This window comes from Anguilla anguilla, chromosome 7, assembly GCF_013347855.1.
Source record: "Anguilla anguilla isolate fAngAng1 chromosome 7, fAngAng1.pri, whole genome shotgun sequence".
In the NCBI taxonomy this organism is placed as follows: domain Eukaryota; kingdom Metazoa; phylum Chordata; class Actinopteri; order Anguilliformes; family Anguillidae; genus Anguilla; species Anguilla anguilla.
In genome coordinates this window covers 39521153-39545245 of record NC_049207.1, presented here as the reverse complement: position 1 = coordinate 39545245, position 24093 = coordinate 39521153, and the positions used below count along the sequence as shown (strand labels likewise).

General features: G+C 39.8%; 2 protein-coding genes across 2 annotated transcripts in view; both read right to left on the bottom strand.

Annotated features, from left to right (window-relative positions):
• Positions 1 to 20330, bottom strand: part of LOC118231197 (interferon-induced very large GTPase 1-like) — a 25603-nt gene extending 5273 nt beyond the window's left edge. The window contains exon 1 of the mRNA XM_035424806.1: positions 19022 to 20330. Coding sequence (XP_035280697.1) covers positions 19027 to 19941 — 915 coding nt within the window. The 5' untranslated portion in view covers positions 19942 to 20330 and the 3' untranslated portion in view covers positions 19022 to 19026. The remainder of the gene's footprint in view (positions 1 to 19021) is intronic.
• Positions 20104 to 24093, bottom strand: LOC118232558 (interferon-induced very large GTPase 1-like). The gene is made up of 3 exons (XM_035427623.1): positions 22741 to 24093; positions 20458 to 22569; positions 20104 to 20150 (listed from the first exon to the last, which is right to left on the bottom strand). Exons 1-3 carry the CDS (start codon positions 23954 to 23956, stop codon positions 20104 to 20106), a joined length of 3375 nt encoding a protein of 1124 aa, XP_035283514.1. The 5' UTR covers positions 23957 to 24093.

Genomic DNA, 24093 nt, shown 5'->3' with positions numbered 1-24093 from the left:
CAACAGATAATTTTGAAGCATCTCATTAGAGAGACAAATATGAATCCAGATGTTGTGGGATCCTGTTTTCTCAAGAAGCCTGCATTTTAATTTCTGTAGTTCTGTCAAGTGAGATAAACATTCTGAAGCAGACCAATGCACTACTGACTGAATCAGACCTTTTGCTATTTCTGCCTCAGTAGTATCTTCCAATACCTTTTGTACATTTACCTCTGTGATATCTGTGTATGCTTCCATTAATATTTTGCTTAAATTCAAAATGTCTTTGAAGTCATCTTTATGAGCAGCTATGAGTATTTTCCACACAGGAATCAGGGTTGTTCCTCTATCAATAACACTCCAGGTTCTGTTATTAGTCACAAGATGGGACTTCCACTGCAAGTGATCATCAACCTCAGCAGGACCACCAGTTTTACTGATTGAAAGTTCAACTTGATTCATCAAGGCTTCATCGGATGTTCTAGTGGAAGACCCTTTCAGATGTGGAGAGGATGCTATTCCTCTGGTCGAAGATTTTTGAGGAATTCCATAATATCCAGCACTGACAGAATAATTCAGAGCCTCTGATGTCACCCACTTAATATCTGACAGATCATCGCTACTGAAAACTACAGCAGAACCTATCCACCAGAAAATCCCTCCAAAGTGTATAGGGCCCTGGTTCACATGTGAACCAAATCTATCATAGAATTTGGCAATTCTAGAAGTTACTGTTTCACGGTCTTTACTATGCATAATGTCTGCTTCAATGTCTTTAAGTGCATGTACTGCTCCAGAGGAAAGTTTGACTTGATTTTTCTCAATAATGCTGGAAGCTAGTGGGATGTAGCTGTACTTTGTGTTGCAGATGTATGTCTCTTCATTTGAATGAGCACTGTTTTCCTCTCTCGCTTAATTTGATTTCCTCTTCTGTGCTTCCAAAGCCAATGCCCTGGGATCCTGCCTTTACCAAGTCGCTGAAGCTTAAGCCCAGTTTCTCCATGACTTCATGATAAACAGTTCGGGACTTTTGGGATGAAAACTCTTTCTGCCCATAAATGGCACTTTGTTGCGGACCAGTAATTGAAAAGGAATCTGGAACCTCAATGAGCTGCTCTCTTTTTGCCAGCAAGTCCTGTGGATTGCTGGTTTTGTAAACCCCTTCTAAAGCTAGACCTCCCGATGCATTCCTTAAAACATCTTCATCTGAAATCATTTTGACTGAGAGCGAGAGATTCTGTAGTGTGTCTAACTGTCCACTGATGTTCTCTATGAGACCCTTTAGAGAATGACTAGCAGGAAACCAGTATTCCTGTGGTACATTCAAAGCGATGCGGATCTTGTTCTCTATAATTTTGACAGGATTGTCATTTCGCTCCTTGCCATCCTTATACAATTTTTGAAGTTCAGTAAGCTCCTGTCTCAACAGCTTTTGTAGATCCATTCTCTCATATATCTGCTGCTTCTTCTATTCTATAGACACTTCTCTGAATTATTTTCCTCTGCTGATGACAGAGAATTAGCCCATGTATTTTCCATTCTCCAAGTATTTTGCTCCATGACTGGGGAACATGTCGGCTTCCTATTCTGTGCTGCGAAGTATTCCAGTAGTTTCAGATGTCAATCAAATACTCAAGTCCGTCCAAAGTTCATTCAACCATTTTTCATCCACAATAATTTTCTTTCCCACAAAACATTCCTAGAGAAACAAAATAAATCCAATGTTATTAAAATGTAACATGTTTTACCTACAATTTAAAGGCACTGATTAAACAGTATACAATTATTTATATTAAAATAATTCATTTCAAAGGATGAGGTTCATTGAGTACCCATGTCTTTAATGAATTCCTTTTAGTCATGTGCCTTAGAACCAAGTAGCCTATGCAAAGGGATATTTCGCCCAATTAAAAATATTTTTTTTTTAAATCTCTTTGCCTACAGCCTGTGTGTATTGTCAGAGGAAAAAACATGGAAATGTTAGCCAAATCTGACAAACTGAAACCCATTCCTCACAAGCACTTTCTAAATCACATGTATAATGAAATTTATTGCAACCTAAAGATAACTTTAATAATAGCCTGCCATTTAACACTAAAACTGCCACGGGGGAAAATTTACCCGTTTCTGTTTTTCAAGTGTATGTAACTCTGTCTCAATAAAAAATTCATGTCTCCCAGTTCTTGACTTTTCCTAAAATTGAGTTATTAAACACCTCCTAATGTTAGAAAGTTCTAGATAATAACAGAAAAAAGTTTGAGGCATTTATACCTACAAGCGCCAGCAGGTAAAATGTACCCACCGTAGAGTAAGTATTTATTTTTGGCGTAGCCTATTAACATATAACGGCATTTCTTTTGTGTTCGTGAATTTCAGCTGCCACGCAACGTGTGTTATTTATGTTTTATTGTTCTATTTTTTTTGGTATATCCCATTCCATTGTTCTCGTGCCTTTGAATGGTATAATAAAGTTGTGTAGCCTATTTGGGAATTGCGCGTTTTTTTGTGACAGGACTCTATTGCTGCCTAGTTAGCTCATTATAAAATAAAAAAAACGATAGACAAAATGGATCGACAAAAAAGATTCATGGATGACAATGAGGCATTAGCATTGCTGAATGCTTTGAGTGCTTGTCCTATCATTCCTATGCCGACGACACGCAACTCTTTCTCTCCTTCTCCCCATCGGACACACAGGTCCCTGCCCGCATCTCCGCTTGCCTGAGGGACATTCAGAGCTGGATGGACAATCACCACCTCAAGCTCAACCCGGGAAAGACGGAGCTAATCTTTATTCCTGCTCTATCCTCTCCCCTCCTCGACTTTTCCATTTCCCTAGGGGACACCGTAGTGACATCATCACCCTGCGCCAAGAATCTCGGAGTGGTGATGGACAACAGGCTGTCCCTCTCCAACAACATTGCAGCAGTAACCCGGGCATGCAGTTTTTTCCTGTACAACATCCGCAGAATCCGCCCCTTTCTCACCACCTACTCAACCCAGCTCCTGGTCCAAGCAATGGTTCTATCCCGCCTGGACTACTGCAACTCTCTTCTGGCTGGACTACCGGCATCTGCCATCAGACCCCTGCAACTCAATCAGAATGCTGCAGCTCGTCTGGTCTTCAACCTCCCCAGACACTCCCATGTCACTCCCCTGCTCACTACCCTCCACTGGCTGCCTGTTATGGCTCGCATCAAATTTAAAACATTGGTCCTAGCATACCAGGCAGTCAAGGGATCAGCCCCAGCATACCTCCACAAGATATTCAAACCCTACGTACCAGCCAGATCCCTCCGTTCTGCTACCTCAGGACGCCTGGCACCTTCCCCTCTTCGCACCTGCGCTTCCAGAACACGTCTCCTGTCTGTTCTGGCCTCACGATGGTGGAATGACCTCCCCGTGGAGGTCAGAACAGCTGAGACACTGACCCATTTCAAGCGACGACTGAAGACTCACCTCTTCAGGCTGCACCTCTCCCCATCCCTCCCTACCTCCCTGTAATCTCTTAAATGACTGACAAGCTTAGGGTTGTAACTTGGTAGCTGTTTCGTAGGTGACTTGTGAACCTTCTGCTGTGTGATAGGTTCGGACTGCGCCAGCTCGGCACCTGGATAATAACTAAATATTCCAGCACCACCGACGAGTAGTGAACACCCTCGGTATTTTAAGGCCACTCGATTCACACCAATAAATGGAGAAAAAAGCGATCATAATAAGCATAATTAGCAAATACCATTCCAATACCTAACTGATTTGAAAAGCTTGAAGTGAGTGCAGCCTATTAGAATTTTACGGCATTACATTTCCCTAGCCTGCACAACTAAGAAATGATTCTTCGTTTGGTACCTTCAAAACTCATGACGAAGGTTGGCGGACAAATTATGACCAATTATCTTGTACTGCTAAATAATGATACATAATAACTACATAAAATTTACTAATGTTATTGAAACCTGCCCCCCAATGGGAAAGGTGGACGTGATATGAAGGTGTGCCCTCCAAACAGCCAATGACAGCTCAGAGCCCCCATTCACCCAGCCAGGTGATTTTGGTTGATGACCAACAATGCCGGTTCTTTAAAAAAAAATTTCCTCCGTACCCAAGTCTTCACGTACATTGATTTTTTAGAAAACTACCATAGCCTCTGTGTCCCTGCCAAATAAGCCTCGACTGCTGTATGGCTGGACTTCCGAGAGTTTGAACCGTGTGTCAACGCCTTGAAGTACTGACGGGTTTGTGCTGGTTTTGGCTTCACTGTGGGAGTGCAATGTCGCTGATCAATCTGGCCTGGCCCACGCTGCATTTTCCAATTTCAAATTTATCGCGTGCTGCCTCAACTAGGTTTCAGAGATTCCCCTTTTCCTCCCTCTTTCCTCTTTTCCTCTCCACACCCTGACTAGTAAATAACATCACAATTATGTTTAACCTGCCGTTAGCTAGCCTACTTATGTGTGTCTCCGTACGAGGCCAGTAGCCAGACAGCTTCCGCGCTGTAATCCTACTGTACGGTTAAAGACTTTTGTGTTATGAGTCGAGTGTAACTGATGTCATCTGTAAGCTGCAATACCAGTCCATTCTGGTGTTTTCTGTCACCTCTCCACTATATGTGCTTAGAATTGTATTAGTTCATAGTGAGTTTTGGGTTAAGTGGCACCCACCAGCTTTGCTGAGCCTATATGAACACTAATACTAATACATTCACGTCTGGTTCGTGAATACATGTACCTTATATGTACAGCGTTGTATTGTGCTATTCTGTGCCAGGTTCCGTATCCAATATTATAACCAAACAGCTTAATTTTCAGCATTATTTCTCATTAAAGCTTATATTTTTGTATATGCGTGATTGTGTTTCCTCTCTCATGCTGATGGAATGATCATCTAACAAAGTCAAAAAGAGACATCTGAATTTCTAAGTGCAGAGGGTGAAATCCCTCTAAATACTTTTAAGTGATAAAGGGTCATCTCCAGTTATTCTGGGTTCAGTATTCAGAGTGCTGCGCCACTAACAGGGTAGTGGAAAGTGACCCCAAAACATCCATCCATTATCTATACCCGCTTATACTGAGCAGGGTCACAGGGAGAGCTGGAGCCTATCCCAGCATGCATTGGGCGAGAGGCAGGAATACACCCTGGACAGGCCACCAATCTATCACAGGGCACACACACCATTCACTCACACCTATGAGTAATTTCCATCTCCAGTTAGCCTTCCTGCATGTCTTTAGACTGTGGGAGGAAACCAGAGTACCCAGAAGAAACCCACGTGGACACGGGACAACATGCAGACTCCACACAGAATGGCCCAAGCTGAGATTCGAACCCACGACCTTCTTGCTGTGAGTGCTACCCACTACACCACCATGCCGCCCGACCCCAAAACAGCGATTACTTAAACACTGAACTGCAATTAATTTATAAATAATCCAATATATTAATTAAAATTTTATAATTCAACTACATATTATCAACTTTATGATGTAATGGAGGTCCCACGAGATAGGAATTTTAACGGACTGGTATACAACATCAACTGTACAATCTCTTGTGAAATTAAGTCTCAAAATTAATTTATAACCAGACTAAGACCAGTCACAAAGGAGAGAGATGAGGGAGGTACCTGCCTCTGCTGTTAATCCCAGATCTGAAGGGGTGATTCTCGCTGAGTGTGTTGTTTTTGAGAGAAGGCGGGAGATATTCCATGAGTACGACCCAGGCCTTGATGCCCAAACAGTAACACCCCAGTCACCATATTTCACAGATAAGGGCATATGCTTTGGATTTTCGGCAGTCCCTTTTGGCCTCCACACTTTCTCCACGTCATCACTCTGATACAAGTGAATCGCAGACTCATCTGTCCACAATACCTTTTTCCAGAACTCTGCACTCTTTTAGGTACTTAGCAAACTAACCCAGGCATACTGTTATTGTGGCCAACTAGTGGTTTGCATCTTGCAGTGTTGCCTCTGTTTGTCAAGTTTTCTGCAGACAGTAGACACTGACACATATACTCCTGCCTCCTGAAGAGTGAGTCTGATCTGTTGGACAGGTGCCTGGAGGTTTTTCGTCACTGTGGTATGCAGGAGTGTAGCACAAAATTCTGGGCCCTATACATAAGCTGTCTCTGTGAGCCCCCTTCCTCACTTGATCCATGTCTCTCACGCATCATTCCAGGCTTTCCGAGGGGCCTCCCCCGATTCGGGCATTGGGTAGTCAGTCCCACTTTTTCCCCCACTACGATGCCCCTGGTGGTAAGAATCGTTCAGTCATCAAATGTTGAAGTCTTATTTGGGTTACCAGGCCCTTTGAGTTTACTGAGCTTACCAGTGCTTTCTTTCTTCTTAATGATGTTCCAAACAGTTGATTTTGGTTAGCCAAATGTTTGGTCTATGTCTCTGACAGTTTTGCTTTGTTTTCGGACTCGTAATGACTTCTTTTTCTTTCATTAATCACAACTCTGGTCCTCATACTGACAAACACAAAGGCAATCAAAAGCCTAGAATCAAGACAAGATATTGAAAGCTCTCTTATTTCCACACTAAGGAATCAATTGAACGCACCAGTGAGGGGCCAAACAGGAAATATTTAATGAAGTCTGATATATATATACATCATTTTTGATATATATACATTGAAACTGATATATATATATGCATTGAACTGTAATATATATACATAATTTCTTGATATATATACATCAAAACCGATATATATATACATTGTTTTTGATATTTATACATTGAAAACGATAGATTTACATCATTTCTGATATATATACATTAAAACCGATATATATGGTAAATGGACTGCATTTATATAGCACTTTTATCCAAAGCGCTTTACAATTGATGCCTCTCATTCAACAGAGCAGTTAGGGGTTAGGGTCTTGCTCAAGGACACTTCGACACGCCCAGGGCGGGGTTTGAACCGGCAACCTTCCGACAACCCACCAGACAATCGGTCTTACGTCCTGAGCTATGTCGCCCCAACACGAACTTCGCTTTTAATTTCAGCTACTGTATGCTTTGTGGTGAACGTGCTTCGCCCTTATTTTTTAATGGTACGCAATGGCTGACAGAGCCAGAGAACTTGTCCAAACACTTTTAGACAGCGACACATTTATTGAAACACTTGCAAACGCATGTGATAGACCTGACACTACAAATGCTCCACCACGAGACAGCCATACCCAAACACGCCACCAAACCACTGAGGATGAACGACGCTGAAGTTGGCTCCCGATTCGCAGCTCCCGATTCGAAATTTCTATGGACAGATCAGGGCGAAGCACGTTCACCACAAAGCATACAGTAACTGAAATTAAAAGCGAAGCCCGTTCAGAAACCGCACGGCTCACATTAACAAACCCGGGCAAACCCCAGGAAGACCCATAAGAAGCGGACCAAATACGTGGCTGTATTAAAATCAGAGAGCTAGCGACATTTCACTGTCGCCCTTGTTATATTCACATCAAAATTCTTACAGAATATAATATAATTTTCAAAATTAATTTGGATTGAACTGATTATGTCTTAAAGACCCAATGGGATGCCCAAATATATGCCTGTTCCGAATGATATATATATATATCGGTTTCAATATATATATCAGAGATGATGTGTATATATATATATATATATATTGTTTTCAATGTATATATATATGTCAGAAATTATGTATATATATATCGGTTTTGATGTATAAATATCATATATGATGTATATTTATCATTTTCAATGTATAAATATAAAAAACAATGTGTGTGTATATATATATATATATATATATATATATATCAGTTTCAATGTATATATATCAAAATGATGTATATATATATCAGACTTCATTAAATATTTCCTGTTTGGCCCCTCATATATATATATATATATATATATATATATATATATATATTATTGTTCCGAACATTATGGAGCTCACTGTGCCTTCATACATATGAAGACATGCATACGTACATACAGAAATTGTTATTATTTTTTCTTTGGTTGAAGATTTTCTGTTATGGAAGATTCGCATGACCTGGCTTTTATTTCACTCAGTGAACATTCAGAGCATGTTGAGGCTGAGGAATGTGAACTGAAACTTTCTTGGGAAATAGTGTGCCTCAAACTGGTTTACTTACATTCTGATACTTTGGTATGCAGCCCTGTTTCTGTCTTGTCACATGCTGGAAAATAATTAGTCATTTTTATGTAAGAATTGCATTTGTTATCAGTAAGGAAGTGTTCTTTCATGCTGCCCCAGCAATTGGCGTAACTTGCCATCCCAATGCAGTACAAACTAGAACAGTGTGTTTGAGCTCCAGTTTTTGGGACTTATGCATATTAATAAGTTGTCCAGTTAACTGAGCACTTGCACCCATTGTTGGTGGAGTAGCATCAGTCTGCCTGCCTGCATGCATGTTATGAACATATGATGACCTCAAATCTGAACAAAGAGCCTGAAACTCATATGCTGTATTTTTCAATACTGATCTCAGAAGATGGGATTAGTATTGAAAATCCAACATCACAAACCAATCAAATAAGTGGACATTTGTAGGATTTGTTTTTGTGTCAGCATGCGAAAGGGAAGCTTTTGCTGAGACTTGTTTATTATGCCTGCACATAAACTGCCATCTTTTCTGGGAATGAGGAAATGGGGACTATAAAAAATGATTCCCTCTTTGCTGGGACAGAACATAAACTGCTGAAAATGAACAGAAGTCCATTTTCAGCAGTTTCTGTTTTTACAGAGTTTGTTTGCTGATGTAGTGTCTCTGTTTTGCTTAGTGATAGTAATTGTACATAGAAATTATTACAACTTCTATGTGTTTATGTGGGGCATGATACTTTATCTTGGTATTTCATATTGAAGATTGATTAATTGATCCATAAGTTGGAGTGACAATTTATTCTGATATTATGTAATATTTTCAAAAATGTTTGTCACAGAAGTATATATTTAATTTATTTTGCTACTTTTATGGCTATCTTCTATTTAATCAGTGACCACTGAGCCGACATTAAAAATATGCAACATCACTCATATTCTGCTTTGAATCTGGGATGTGGCAGTTCTGACTGCGGCTGGCAGACCTACATGGCAGTGCATAATTGTCCAATGGCACCAGCCGGGGAAAGTGGGATTCATTTGGCCTTAATGATCATGACTGACCCCCACTGGTCAAACAGGCTCCCAAGCTGAACATCATGTGCCTTCCTCCAACTTGTGTCTGTACAAGCTAAGGTTGTGCTCTTTGGTGTAAAAGCAGCAGCTTGACATCATGTGTATATTCAAAGTCAACTGATCATGAGTTTAGAGCAGGGAGAGCTTCCAAAATACAATTGGTTATTTAAAAACGGATAAGAAGGGAGCATAAATATTGCTACATCACACAAATTGTATTCACACATTGTGTTTTTTCATTTCATTAAATTGATCCATTCACTTTAACATCATTAAAAAACCCATAACCTTCATGAAACCTGAGAACATCTTCAGCCGTATTGATAAGAACATGTAAAATTGATGATGGTCAATTTCATATTATAAAGTCAGTACACTGTTTGGGTACAAAACTAACTAAGAATGCAGCAGAGTACTGGGTACTCATTATCTGTACAATTCTGCATGGAAACACAAATTAAGAAATGCACACACACACACTGTTGCGACCTAGGATAAAACAGTAACAGGATGAATGATAAGGTACATGAGTGGGGAATTGGTGAGGCAAATGGGCTGCAAACTGACCAGTAACTCCGTCCCTAACTGCCTTTCCAAATCAAACTGAAAAATGGTTAGGCTTCAAAGGGTACTGGGCATTGGGCAACTTGGAATGCTAAGCTTTGGACAATTAGACAGTAGTCTGAATTAGTCATACCCCCAATGGAAATTCAAAACTCCACCCAGAGTACCTTCAGAAATAAAGGAAAAATAACAAAACAAAGTAACAAAGTTGTGACCCAATGGAAGGATTGGGAGTCCAGCTGGGAGCACACTAACTAACCGGAGTCACTACATGGCAAGCAGAGAGAAAAACGAGAGTCAAAGTCAAGAACGAACGAATAGTCAAACACAAAATTCAATCAGCAAACAAAGCAAAGCGGTTAAGCGAGAATCGGAATCGAATACAAGAGTAAAGGTCGAACACACAAAATCACGGGACAAACCAAGCCAGAGTTAGAGTCGAAGGGAACGAGTCGGTAGTCAAATACGAGGTCTAATCAGCAAACAAACAAGAAGGGCTATACAGGAGTCACAACCAAATAAAAATAGGGTCAGATACCCAGGGAAATATGTCATCAAGATATGGGTGGCATGTGACACAAAATCCAGTTATGCCTGTTTACAACAACAAGGTGGAGTGGACAACCTTGAAAAGCTTACAGGAACACACAACTGAAAGAGGATGATAGCCTGCTGGTAATTTTATTTAATTTTTTTTCTACAATATCACGGATGTAAGTGCAAACAATGCATTTGTGATCTGGACTGAGGTGGACCCAGGATCGAAAAGAGGAAAACTTCACAGGAGGAGTATATTCCTTGAGCAGTTGGGAAAAGCAGTTGTGATGCCCGCATGCTTAAGACAGCACCTTCCCAGACCCACAACTATCTGCATTCTTTGTGAAGACTACTGAAGTGGAGGAATTTGGCCCTGATCCATCTGAAGTCTTGCCTGAGGCCACAGCAAGGGGAAGCAAGCGGAAGAGGAGCCGCACCTTCCCTTCCGAGAAAGACTGCGAAACCAGCAGGACCTGCTACAAATGCAAAATATATAACTCACACGCAGCCATTCACATACAGACACTCATCAATTCACATGTGCAGTGTGAATAGATCACTTACTACAAGCCCATCAATCCATCCATCCATCACCCATAAGGTTGTGTGATTTTAAAAAACAGTCAAAAGTGTATATGTATAATTTTTTTCATATTTGTGGAATTTAGCAAAAATAGTTTTCTTTCAGGAAAAAATGCCTCTTTTGTTTCTTCAATTCACATTTAAATACACAAGTGAGTTGTATTTTTGTGATCTGAAGTGCAAAAATTGTGAATTTGTTCATTATATCAAGTCATCAAGACAAACAAAATGTCTGGGAAATGCACACATGCGAAAAAGAGATAATAAAACAAAGCATATGCATCTTGCTACCGTGGCAAATATAATCAATAAGGTGCTGAAAAATATGTTATGAAAATGAGTAGTTTATCATGCAAATGAATTATGTCTGTATGGATTGTACAAAAGATTTTCAGTCTCACGGGTGGGAAGGTAAAACTGGAGAGTGAAATACCTTTGATGAACTAGGAGGTTGTTCAACAACACTACTGCAGGTCAAAATTTACCTGGGAAAATAACTGATGTAGCCTAACTGATCCACGAATATAACAGGAGATTTAATAGGGATGACCATTGTTTTTTTCACTATGAGGTAGCTGGGTCTGCTGTAGGCGTAATGTATAGTGTCAATGCAAAGGTTATGGCGACAGTTATCTCCCACTGAGAGGTAGTGGAAATTTTTTGTATACAATATGATTAGAGTACACGGATTTGCTGTGTGCAGTGTGTGCGGGAGTGTTAGGGTAGTTCATGATCTGGAAACGCACATTCTACACACATTAGCTTATAGGCATATATTGTGAAATCATACACACACTCACATAATATTTCACAAAATTGTGCACACATGCTGAAATTGTAAATCTGCCTTTTTTTTCTTCTTTTGAAGATTTTTCCATTGTAGTGGGTTCACAGTCACATAAATTGGCTTTTATTTTTTCCAGTGTGTATCGAGAGGCTATTGAGGCTAAAGAATGTGACTTTAAACTTGGATTTCTTCCAAATATCTTCTGATACTTTTGTACCTTTGTTGATTTAGTTTAGGCCCTATTAGATAATTCTAGTTGCTTTTTTAATTATAACAATTTAGAATTGCTAACAGTAACTTGCAGCACATGGTGTGTGATAAATAACATCGAATAATGCACATGTAGGGAAACATCTTATACATTATCAGTGTCCAGCCAAGTAACCTTATTTAAGTCCAGTTATCTGCGCATAGCCTGATGAGTGTGTATATCATGATGTGAGTGCATGTGCGTGTGTGTGTTTGAGGCTTGAGGGAATGTGCAAGTGCATGTCATGTGTGGTATGTACAGTTTGTGTTGAATTAATGGACTTATGAGAGTCTGTTAATTGACAGAACACATGCTGATGAGCCACAGGGTCATCTTTATTAGTCCTTGCACTTTAAATATCCCACACGGTCTGCAGTCATGATCACAGATTGCTTAACATACTTTATCATTACCTGGGAAAAAGCATGGGAACATGCTCTTATGGCTGGTCTATGGCTCTTATGTGACTTGGGTGGTTCCCTTGGGTAGCTGCCTCAGAGGTGTCATTTGAAAAGGATGTTTAATCAAGTTAATTAATCACATTATTGTTCTGATGTACAGGATCTACCAAACCAAGAGCTAACAGTCTGCTTAGGATAAGCATAATAATTCCTGTCTGGAATAAAAATTATAATAAATGAAAATTAAGTTACCTCTTGCACAAATAATTTGTGTACAAATTACATTATTTCTGTGAAAATGTTTTGACTGCTTAACTACTGAAAGCCTCTTATTCCAGTTGTTGAGAAGTAGTGGGTTTAACCCTTCACTGAATATGGGGAGTTTGGGAAAGAAAAACAGTGTACCAGCACAGTTTTGTTAAAATTTGTTCTATTTCAAATAGCAACTGCATGCGTCCAATACATGCATCCAATTTATTCAGAGAAAACCGTCTCAAATTTGAGTTGATTTAGGCTAACACTGAGCATTTTATTGTATATGCTATTATTCAGATTGGATATTAATGCATCATTTAAACAGTAGATATCTAGGAGGGCAAACAAAGGATTTGCTTTTCTGTTAAAATTTGGGGAATAATTTAATTTCAAAACTGAGCGCACATTAAGTCAGAAACCATTTACAGTCCGACTCAACAACTGTACCCAATCAATAAGGTTAAAAATATGAACTACTGCGAAGTCCTCACAGTAAATGTGTCCTGGACTTCCAGACTCACAAGCCAAACCACACACACTTACCCACTCCACTAACTGCACAAATCAGTTGGAATAATTTTCATTTCAAATCAGTCCTATTGAATTAATTAAATGGAAAGTCATCAAAGAACATAAACATTTTTGCTCATGTTAATTATGGGTGCCAATAATTCTGGAGGGCACTGTATGCTACACACACTCTCACACACACAAACAAACAAACATACACACACACACACACACACACACACACACCTTTCTTCCCTCTTGTTTGGTGATCTTCATTGAGACACACAATCACTGTGTCCCCTGATAATCATCAGGCTCACACAGATGCAGAGGAATGTGACCTCAAAATCAATACAGGGACAGAGAAAACCTGGTGCACCTATGATATGAAACTCCCATTTCTTCCCAAAGGAAACATTAGCTCACAACCGTGTTATTCATCCTCATACTGATACCTTGCTAAAGAGCCCTGTTTGTGCTGTTTGTCACAAGTACTTAAATCAGCAGGGCTGTGATTTACAGATCTAATTATTTATTACCAATTTGATGAAGAATTTATGTTGCATGACTTTAGTTGAAATGTTTTGTAACAGACATACCTATTGGACATCATTTCCCATGTTGTGGGTCTTCATTACTTCAATAACTGAAGCAGGGCATTGCTGCAAAAGAGCATCAGTGCTCAGCAAACCTACCCTGGGTAAATAAAGGTTAAAAAAACTGCTTATTGAGCCAAAAAAAGCTTTGCTTAGCGTGCCAAAACACACAGCAGGCCTCGAACAAACCAGTAAACCTGCTTCACTGTAAAGTTTTCAGCAAAATAAATTCTGGTAATCCAGGAAACAGCCTTTGTAAATACATCTATGTTCAGTGTAGGGTTTGTCTGTGGGTTCCATCTCACAACATTTGTTGCTTCTGCTTTTAATTATTTGATTAACCCAGTTATTTGCATGAACTGACATTTTAGCTGCATTTTGCTGATAATCTCATGAATGACATCTGAAGACATTGTGTGTCTACATGAAACATTTACTGTGGTCGAAATGTGCGAGTGAAAAGCACAGTGTCTTTTTTCTGAAAGAAAGTGGGCGATGCTGTGGGGAAGTTGAAAAGGTGATACAGAGAGGAGAAGTGTCCTAACAAATAACGAAAAAATATGCCAGATGCGCTTCAAGCCAGCTATAGGAAAGAGGTCTAAATAGTTGCTAAACAGTCAGAACAATCAAACTATAATAACTTGTTCATCTTGTTTACTTGTTCACTATTTAAACTTGTTAATCTGTATAACCTCAATGGGACTAGGCTGAAAGGAAAGCTGAGAGCACACAGAGCTCAGAACAAAAGCCACTTTATAATGAATGGGGAGACAAAAAAAAAGTTAAATTGTGAGGCGTTGCAGTGATGTCAGCAGTCTCATTCCTGCTGGAGCATGATGTTTAAACAAAAGTGCCCTCTGCTGGTCAGTGTGTGTAAATGACAGCTGGATGTGAAAGCAGCAGTCCTACTGAGCCAGTCATTCCCAATCCCAGCTCTAGGGACACACTGTGCATGCTGGTTTTGGTCTCATGCTCTGTTCTCACTGAATCTGGTGAGGACACATGATGATATGCTGGACCCCCAAGCATTTAATGGGCAATACTATGCAAATAGTGTAGGCAGGTTTTGTTGAATAGATGCTTCAATAGGATTAAATCAGCCAATCATTGATAAACTTGTTAATCAAGGAAAATGAATGAACACAGGTGTAGACCAATTATCACTTTAAAGGACAGTTTTCTGCCCCACTAATTTTCAGCATACCAACCACCGCTGGGTCTGTGAGCTGACATTTCAATATACATTGTTCCATGCTACGTAATATTTAATTCGATAATAAAAAAATATTATTTTCTAAAAGAAGTGGTGCTCTTTTTCCACGTCAGGCAGCCTACACTTATCCACCATTTTGATTGTTGCAATTTTATTTAAAATATTATAACCAAAACTCCCGGTGGCCAGAGAATGTATTTTGCGAAGAAGAAAAAATGGACATATTTCTTTTTATGTCATTTTGAACTCCCTGCACTTGTCATTTCAGTTTGCAGACACAGAATTCATGACACGATCTGCCATTTCATTAGTGCCAGGCATTTGAGACATCTCGTCCTTGGGGAGACTGGACCAAAAAAGGTTGATGCAGGTGATGTCCAACATTGTTCACATGAAAATTTGAAAGGCCACCCTCTCCCCTTCAACCAAACACACCCCCCCCCCCCCCCCCCCAGCACACACACACACACACATCGGTGCAGACACTGTGACAATTAAAGGTTTAGCCATCGTTTTTACTGAACATTTTATTATGATAACATTAGATTTATTTTGCAAGTTTCTATTGTCCACTTGGCAAGTAGATTATTTTCAATATCAAATCAAGTGGACTTCCTTGAAAACGGTTCGCAGAACGACAAGATATTGTGGCTCCTGATTAAATGCAGACCCACTAGAGCCAGTGCATACAGACTGAGATGCAGTGTTCTGGTCACTGTGGTAGGTATGCTTGCATCTCGGAGTCAGAGCCCCGCTGCTCACCCAGGGCTGGGTGCAATTTAGAAGAGACCTCTGAGTTCTAATACTAGATCTAAGTCATTTATAAGAAACCCCTGTGTACTAAATGACATGTTTCAGACCTCTGAGTTCCTAGTAGTAGAATTTAAGTCATTTATGGGGTTGGATGCATAGCCTAGGACTTCAGGCTCTGGCACCAGAGATTAAGTTTAATGACCACTGATACTGGATCTGGTGCGAGTCCCCTGAGAGTGCAGACACAGGCTGTAACAAGTCTTTAGACCATCTGGAATTTGTCCTGGGGGAGCCATGCCTATAAGTCCCAGAGATCGAGGCCTGTGCCAGTGATCACTGGACCTCTGAATACCAAGCCCGATGTAATGTTAACAGGACCCATGGTTACACGGCAGATACAAGTCTCCAGCCCGATGAGAGTGGAGCTACAGTCTGCAAAGGGTTTGGAGACCGTCTGGAATCTGCCACATGTGGAACCCAAGTCTAGACCTCTGAGATTGGTGGAAGGTATCATGCTACAGGACTTCTGAGTCTCTGAGATGCAGGAGTCCCTGGACCTATGATATCTGTATCCACAACAAGTTTTAGACCTCTGAGTTTCTCACAAGTTAAAAACAACTCCCTAACCTCTCACACCAGGGCCCAAGAGAAGGTAGCTGGGGCCAGGGCTGAGGTGCAAGTATACTACTAAGCAAACTGGGTACACAATGTACACCGGGTAGACAATGCATCCACTCAGAGCAGCGCAACCCTGTCTCACCAGCAATAAATAAATAAATGTCCCAACAATATAAACATAATCCCAACCTAAACAGAAGAAACAGAATAGATACAGAACTAATAGCTTGAATTTTAACTCTGGGAGCCCTATAACAGTAGGCCAGAAGTGCTCTGTAAAGTTTGAATCCGTCCTTCAGTGCTCATTTATTGCTCTAAATGACATGAGTACAAACCTTTATTTTGACAGTTTTACTCTCAATAAGTGTGGCTTCAGTGGGCTCTCCCCTGGATAGCAGAAGGCCTGGGCCGATAGTACATTTGATGAACAGCTGTCTGGCCAATCGATTAGAAATCATCCTATTTCCCAAAATTCCAGTTGGGAATTGGAGATTACAAGACCCTTAAACCAAAGTTCTACACATAGAACCTTGAAGAGAAGCAATGCATGCATGGGGTACAACTAATATATGCAATAAGTGTAATGGGGATGAAGGCAGACTATCGTTTCAACTACCCTGTCAATTCATTTTGCTTTGATCTAAAGTTTTTGGTGTTGTTTCTGAAAAATAAGCAAATATTTATACATGACTGAGGTAAGAGCAACACTGTGTAGCAGAACCTACAAACATGCAAGAAATTAATTATTGGAACTAGTGCTAAATACTATAAAATTGAATATCCATTGTAATATCATCTCAAAAATACCCCCTACAACTTCCCAAATTAGCAATAATATTAATCACAATGAAGGTGTGTATGTGAAGAAACAATTATGAGCACATGTGCTCATGTTTTGTGTATTGGTTACTAACTATTTCATCTAACTATTTGATCTTAAAACTAAATCTATATTGACAGTTTTAGAATTAACTACATACTGTATATATTGATATATTGAGACTGATGATTCTGCTTTCACTGTGGAGGAGGAAGCCCTGCCTTTTTATTGTTACCCATATAGCGTATTGCATATTTCATAATGGCATGAGACACAGGAAGTTGGAATATCATTTAATTTAATTGTAATTCATAAGACATACATTTTCTATGAACACTTTGACAGTTCAATAAAGTTATCTAAAATTACATAAAACCCTGTATGGATAATACAAGTCAAACTACTGAATACTTAAAAATAATAAAAAGTAAAACATAAGACATTTTCGTTATTTCTACTCCCAATCATCTATGAATCTTGTTCATCTGTGCAAGCATTTATTCATCCCTAATGTCTTTGATAGGGAGGTTCCTTTGCATGTTTGCTGGTTATATATGGTTATGTCATAATGTATAACAGGTTGTAATTAATATACAATTACATTCATTAATATAGAAAACTCCACAAATCTATAAGAAAATCACATTTTGATACATATTGAAAAGTAAAATACACATTGTTAATTAAATGTAAAAAAAATAATAATAAATAGAATGACCTATGGTAGGACTACGACATTTTGATAAAATGTTTTTATATTCCTCAAATATAGATTAAAAAAAATAATTAACATATACATGCACAATGAACATTGAAGATGTTCCATGTTTCAAAATATGATTACTTTCCCCTGAATTAATCATTTTTTATTGATGTGATCACATTATTTTTTTATTTTTAAAAATTATCATAGCTGATTAATGTTCTGCAGCAAGATGATGATATGGTGATATATGGAAAGCAAGCAGCAATAACCACTTGGGAAAGAAACTCCACACTTGTTTTTTGGGGATCAGGTCTGAGTTCTGCCTAATTTGCCCTTGTTCTCTTAGCCCCACTAGCTCCCCTTCCTCATCTGAGCCACCTTGGTGTGGACCTGTGGGTTTGGGTGAGGGGTGTCAGAGTGTGGGGCTCTGTCCTCTGTAGTGGCGGTGAGGCTTGGTCTGTTTTGCGAGGCTCATTAGTCAGACCGCTGTGTTCTGCTCTCTCACATTTTGCTTGTCCTTTGAGGGAGTGAAAGGCATTTTCAGAGACTATGAGGGCAGCCTCATTTCCCGACATCATTTCTGAGTCATTCTCAAAATAGTCAAATGTCTGTTTTCTGTGGTTCTGTTGTCTGCTTTCTGTGGTTGTCTGTGGTTTCTGCCAGGGTCAGGTTCAAAGTCCTACACTGCAGCCAACAGGACAACAGGCGACTTGCACTTCCTGCCATCCGTGTGATTGGTTTGCACTCGTCCCAACCACAGAAGCTTCTCCACCCTATTCAATCTCTGCTCTTTTTTGTTGATGAATGTCCTCAATTTTTGTTTTTAGTCCCTCCTTCAGAAAGTCTCTCCCTGGCTGACCTTTTTTGTCCTGCAAACTGTCGCTTTCCTTGTTTTTTGTATCTGCTGCTATGCTAGGCTAGCTGTTTGATTACTGTTATTTCTGTGGTATTAGTGATTGTGTAAAAATTCACACTAAAATGTGAAGAAAGAAGTGTTATATTATGTCCAAAATAAAGTTTTTGTTTTTTTTTCCTCTCAGATTTATCTAATTGTATGCACAAAAAAACAGTCAAAATGTTCAGGACCTCATTTTAGCAGGACTTTTCATACTCCTTTCACCTCCAGTAAAACAGTTAGATTAGCGGATTGTTCTGCAGTATATAAAAACATTAACTTAAGTAACTCCACTGCATAACATGTAGTTCAATTTCAATGGCAGACTAAATGACGTTATGCAAGCTGGGTGCATGTGTGCTCATCCTCAATTATTCTAACTCTGCCAAAGCAGATTCTTTTGTGTATGTTTTCCATTCATTTGGGATTGCACCATCACCCACAAATTTAAATTCATGTTTATTCTCCAATTGTTCCTGAAATTGACAGATGAACCATTTCCAGTAGCGCTGCACACTGCCATCTGGAGTAATGTTCCATTTATTGTAAGGGTCTCCAGCTTTTCTGTAGGTCTTGTAGGGGATACTCTCATTTTCATTCCAACGAGGAATGAATTGGTGATCACTGCTGACAGCTGTGGTGCAGAAATTGATTGAAAAATGATCTGTGCCCCTGGAGTGCCAGCCAGCAAGTGCAACACAACGATGGAACGTTACACTGTGTTCTCCATCATGGTTGGGGATGGTGTTTGTGCAGATGGCTTTGCAGAAAGGACACTGCGCCCAGCACCCCTGGAGTTGCTGAAACAGAATACTTGTGCACGTTTTTCTTAAAGAATTCACATCAATCTCCTTTTCATCCTTTATCATCTCTTCCAGAGACGTAGCCATCATGTGTTTGAGAAACTGCCAGTCTTCAATGTGTTCCTCTTTGATGCTATGTAATTCATCCCTGTCTATTACTATGAGCTTCCCCACATTTTCACACATGTCGGTAAGCCACATGGATGCACTCCCTTTTTTTTCAGCCACTTTTGTAGTAACTTCTGTACTTGCTGTTATGATCTGTCTTTTCAGGGTTTCCAAATGATCCTGGTACATTTTATGTGGCTTGATATCTGCACAAAACCTTTCTACATTTTCCTGGATAAATTTTTCTAAGTATCTCTCTGGATAATCAAGATACTCCTCATAGGACTCGAAGCACTCCTTTTCTGCCAGATGTTTCAGTACATGCTTCTCTAGATTTGATCGGTTGCCATTGAGAGCTTGATTATTGGTTTTCATTTCATCTGCAATTTGTAGACTGACTTCATCATTTGCTGCCTTCAAAACCTCTGGCTTGATGTGCTTACAAAAAAATATCTGCAAATATTGTAACAGAGTTGGCTCCTTTGCAATAGTTTTTGAAAGATTGGAAATATTTATCTCTTTGGCTTCGCAGATATGTCAGTGGCTGGTTCGCAGTTTTGAAATCATCATGCATTCTCTGAAACCTTGAAACATATTTCAAGCAAAGATGTACTGACAAGCCCACTTTGAATGCATTGGTGAATGACAGGTGTTCCTCTTTCTCAAATGCAGTGATTTCCTCTTCAATGCCTGATAATATTTCATAGATGAAATTTTCATCAAAATCATTCTTCTCGTCTTCTTTGGCAGTGATGTATGCCTGTGTGTTATAAATAATTTTCTTTTTCAGATGTTTTACTTCAGATAATATTAACTCTCTTTTAACCCACCTTTTATACCAATTTTGTTGAATGTGACTGTTTGTTTCAAACTCAAACCTTGTCTTCTCACCTTGTATTTCCTGAATGATGTTTGAATGTGTTTGAAACAGGAGAACTTTTTCCACTGCAGCTTTTACATTAGTGGGATCCTCAGGTGGCTGAGCTTTCAAAACTTCAGCTGTCCAGGAAACCCAGAGTTCGTCAAATTCCGCCTTCACTTGCTCCTCCTCCAGATGCTGCACTTTTAGTTTGGATGCCAAAGCTTTGGTCAGCTCCTCTGTGTATTTGATTCTCCTGTGGTCCAGTTCTGATCTGTTTCTCTTGGAGATTAATAATTTTTGGCATTTCTTTAAAGTGCCATCAATGAGCTCACACTTCAGACTTTCAAAGCGTTTGATAATGTTCTCCTTCCACTTTATGAGGGTCTCTTTGTTCTTGTCTTCCTCGAAATACGCTTCTATGTCAGTTTGCAGTGAGTTGTAGACTTCGTTAAAATTCAGATCAGCTGCATTTACGTCCTGAATCAAGTTGCTGCCAATTTTGTTTAGCAGTTCACTCTGAAGATCCAGGGCATATCTGATCAGTGTCCATGACCATGCTGCATACTTTTCTTCTAGAGCACTGTACACCATCATTTCAACTGTGTTTCTGAAACTGAACACAAAGTTCTCCTTCAATAGTGCTTCCCAAACGTCATGAACCCGCAATTTGAACTTTGACAATGAAGGAAAGTTACGATTTGCCTGCCACTGAGAAAGTGTTAGAAGCTTTGTCTTCAGCTCCTGAACATTTTGGCTGTAGGAAGGGTTTGGTGGGGCCATGGGAGGGTCTCCCTCAAGAATATTCTTGAAATAGAACACTTGTGTCTCAATGTCAAAATTGATGACATCATTGAAACCACTGATGCCTTCAATGTTCTCTTCCTTTGCTCCCATTTGCGCAATATCATCCAGTTTCTCCAGAAGACGTCGTCTTCCCTCCATGTTTTTGTCGCGAGCTGATGCTTCAGCACAATTTTGGTGTACAAAAATGCAACCTGGTGAGATTTTAACCATTTTCATTCGTAAGAAAGCCTGCACACAAATCTGAAGAATATCATGCATCTCAGAGGAGTTCTCCCCCATGATGTTGATTACTGTCATGTCACCAATTCCAATGACGAAAGTGGCAAGCTCATTGTCGTGGCTCACTGACATCTTTGTACTGAGCTCTGGTGATCGGAGTCCCTCTGTGTCCACAATGAGGACAAAGTCATATCCAAGTTGATTTCTGATGCTGGAGTCCACCGGTATGAGCTGCATGAAGGCTCCATGGGTACACCTTCCTGCGCTCACAGAAAACTGAACACCAAACATGGTGTTCAGCAGTGTGGATTTCCCAGAACTCTGAAGCCCTAGAATGGACAGAACAAATAACTTTTTGTCATCACATGTTTCAGCGAGTTTCTCCAGAACAGCCTCAATCCACTTAACAGGCACGTGGGCAGTGTCTCCATCCATTAGTTCAAGTGGATATCCAGAAAGAAGCATTTTAACTCCTATATTGGGAAGAGAGCTGGAATATTGTTTAGAGTTTTCTTTTCTGTCTGCTGTCATTTGATTGGCCTCATAGAGTTGGCCAACCTCTCTCATTAAATGCTGAAGGCCAACTGTTGTAGTGACCATTTTGTCACATATGCTGTTGAGTTTTGATTGCATTTGATGTACATGTGTTGCTTTTTCCTTATCCTTTTGTACTTCTCTCATTTTTCTCCAGGTTGAGAGATATCCCTCTTCAAGTTCTGCAAGTGCTTCAGTGCTAATGCCATCCAGGAGGATTCTGAGGCACTGCAACCTGTACAAAATTGTGTCGTCAGGATCAACTGCTGATGTGAAGCATTCCAAGAACAATCTCATGAATTCATTGAGAGGAGTTTTCAGTTGTCTCAAAGGGATATGTTTCATCTCAGCTGATATTCTACTCGACTGCTGTTCAAGGCTTTCCCTTCCTTTGACTCGCAGGCGATACTGCTCTTTGTCTTTTATGCACCAATCATGCCACAGTTTACCTTGCAAAGGCAAAAACCTCTCCTTGAGAGTAGGTACATTTCCCTTCTTCAAAAGGCAGGTTAACTTCTTAGCTTGTGAATAAGCATCCTGACATGATTTATTATCTTCATCGACTTTGAACTGTAGCATTCTTGCTGCTTTATAGCAGCCTTCAAGGCTTGTAGTCTGTTCATTTAAACAGATGCACTGTTTGATTTGTGAAGTCAGTTCATCTGTAAACTCAGCTTGATTCCTTTTCTTTGCAGCTATTCTCAACTTTCTGGGATTTTTTGACTGCTAAATGTGTTCCTTCCCTGAGAACAGACAGATCAAGGGGACAGGAGACTTGGAAAGTTCCTGGGAAATCTTTCTTGCAGCTTCACTCATAGGATGCTCTGAAAGTAGAAGCACATTGACAGTACTCACTGCCTGAATAAACTCTAGTTGTTTTGGATGCTCTGCTGCATCACCATGAAGGTTCAGAAAGGCCACACAGTCATTGAATATGTCATCTCCCTTCCCTCCAGGACAGTACCATGCAATCTCCACAACTCCATTCATGAGCAAGCTGTTTGAAGTGCTGCCCCTACAATGACGATGGAAAAAAACACTGTGCCTCTGTTTGCTAATGACACCATTCAATATCTGGGATTTAGAGTTGTAATTTGATGACCCTAATCTGATGAAGGAAACAATTGGCACTAGAGTATTGAACATTTGCCTGTTATTATACTTTCCAGATGTCGATCCATTTTTACTTTGCCATGATCTACTGATGTGCCGCAATGCCCAGAGGGGAAATTCAACCTCTTCTGCACAGGGACTGGGTACTAAAATGGGCAGGCTAAACTGACAAGCAGAGAGTTTAGTTAAAATATACTGTCGCAAAAAGTCATTTGAGCAGTGGAAAATGGCCATATGAATATCCATTGGATGAATTTGTTCCTTTTTGCTGCTCACACTCTGGATGGATTTGTCACCAATATCAAAAAAATCTTCATCATCCTTCACAGTCACTCCACTATCATTTAATGACATGCTACCTGCCTCAGGTTTTACACAAAGATATCTGGCTTGGTAGTCTAAAGTCATGAGCTTATAGAGATAAAGGTTGCTCAATTCTTTCTCTGTTGTAGGCTCATTTATACTCAGAGATAAACTGTTTATAACAAGAACATCCTTTTTTGTCATCTTTTTGGGATAAGAGCCACTTAGGTCCAACTTTTCAAGAAAATGCATAAAGCTGTCCATTTTTACACCTGCAGTGTTATTTCCAGATGTGTTCAGCTCATCTGTAGGCTCAATCTCTGATACAGATGGTAGTTGCTTTGGCAACACGTTCTCCGGGTGGAAAACAGACTCCTCTAACATTGGATGTTCATCAATATTATGAGTACCCATTTCGATGGAGTTTAGTGCTTTCTCAAGCAACTGCCAGTTATCTTGGCTGTTTTCAATTGCTGATTTAATGGCAAAGGAAATGTTGTCTTTTAGTTGTGTCTCTATGAGCTGTAATCTTTTCTTTTTTTCTTTGTTGGACATCTGTATGTCCTCGTCATTGGACAGAGTCAAAGTTGTCAGGAACAGGTAGGCCTGAGCCCTGCTGGCACACTGTTCTTTCAGACTGGAGTACCTGCTAAATGCATCCTGCAGTTTAGTCAGCAAGAAGTTGATTTCAT

Excerpts from the sequence above, each read along its gene's own strand:
- LOC118232558 (XM_035427623.1), bottom strand. The coding sequence starts at position 23,956 with ATGTCCAACAAAGAAAAAAAGAAAAGATTACAGCTCATAGAGACACAA. Across the intron at positions 22,570-22,740 it reads GTCTCCTGTCCCCTTGATCT|CAAGAATGCTACAGTTCAAA; the intron begins GTCTGTTCTCAG and ends GCTATAAAGCAG. Across the intron at positions 20,151-20,457 it reads CATCATTCAGGAAATACAAG|GTTTCAGAGAATGCATGATG; the intron begins GTGAGAAGACAA and ends ATATGTTTCAAG.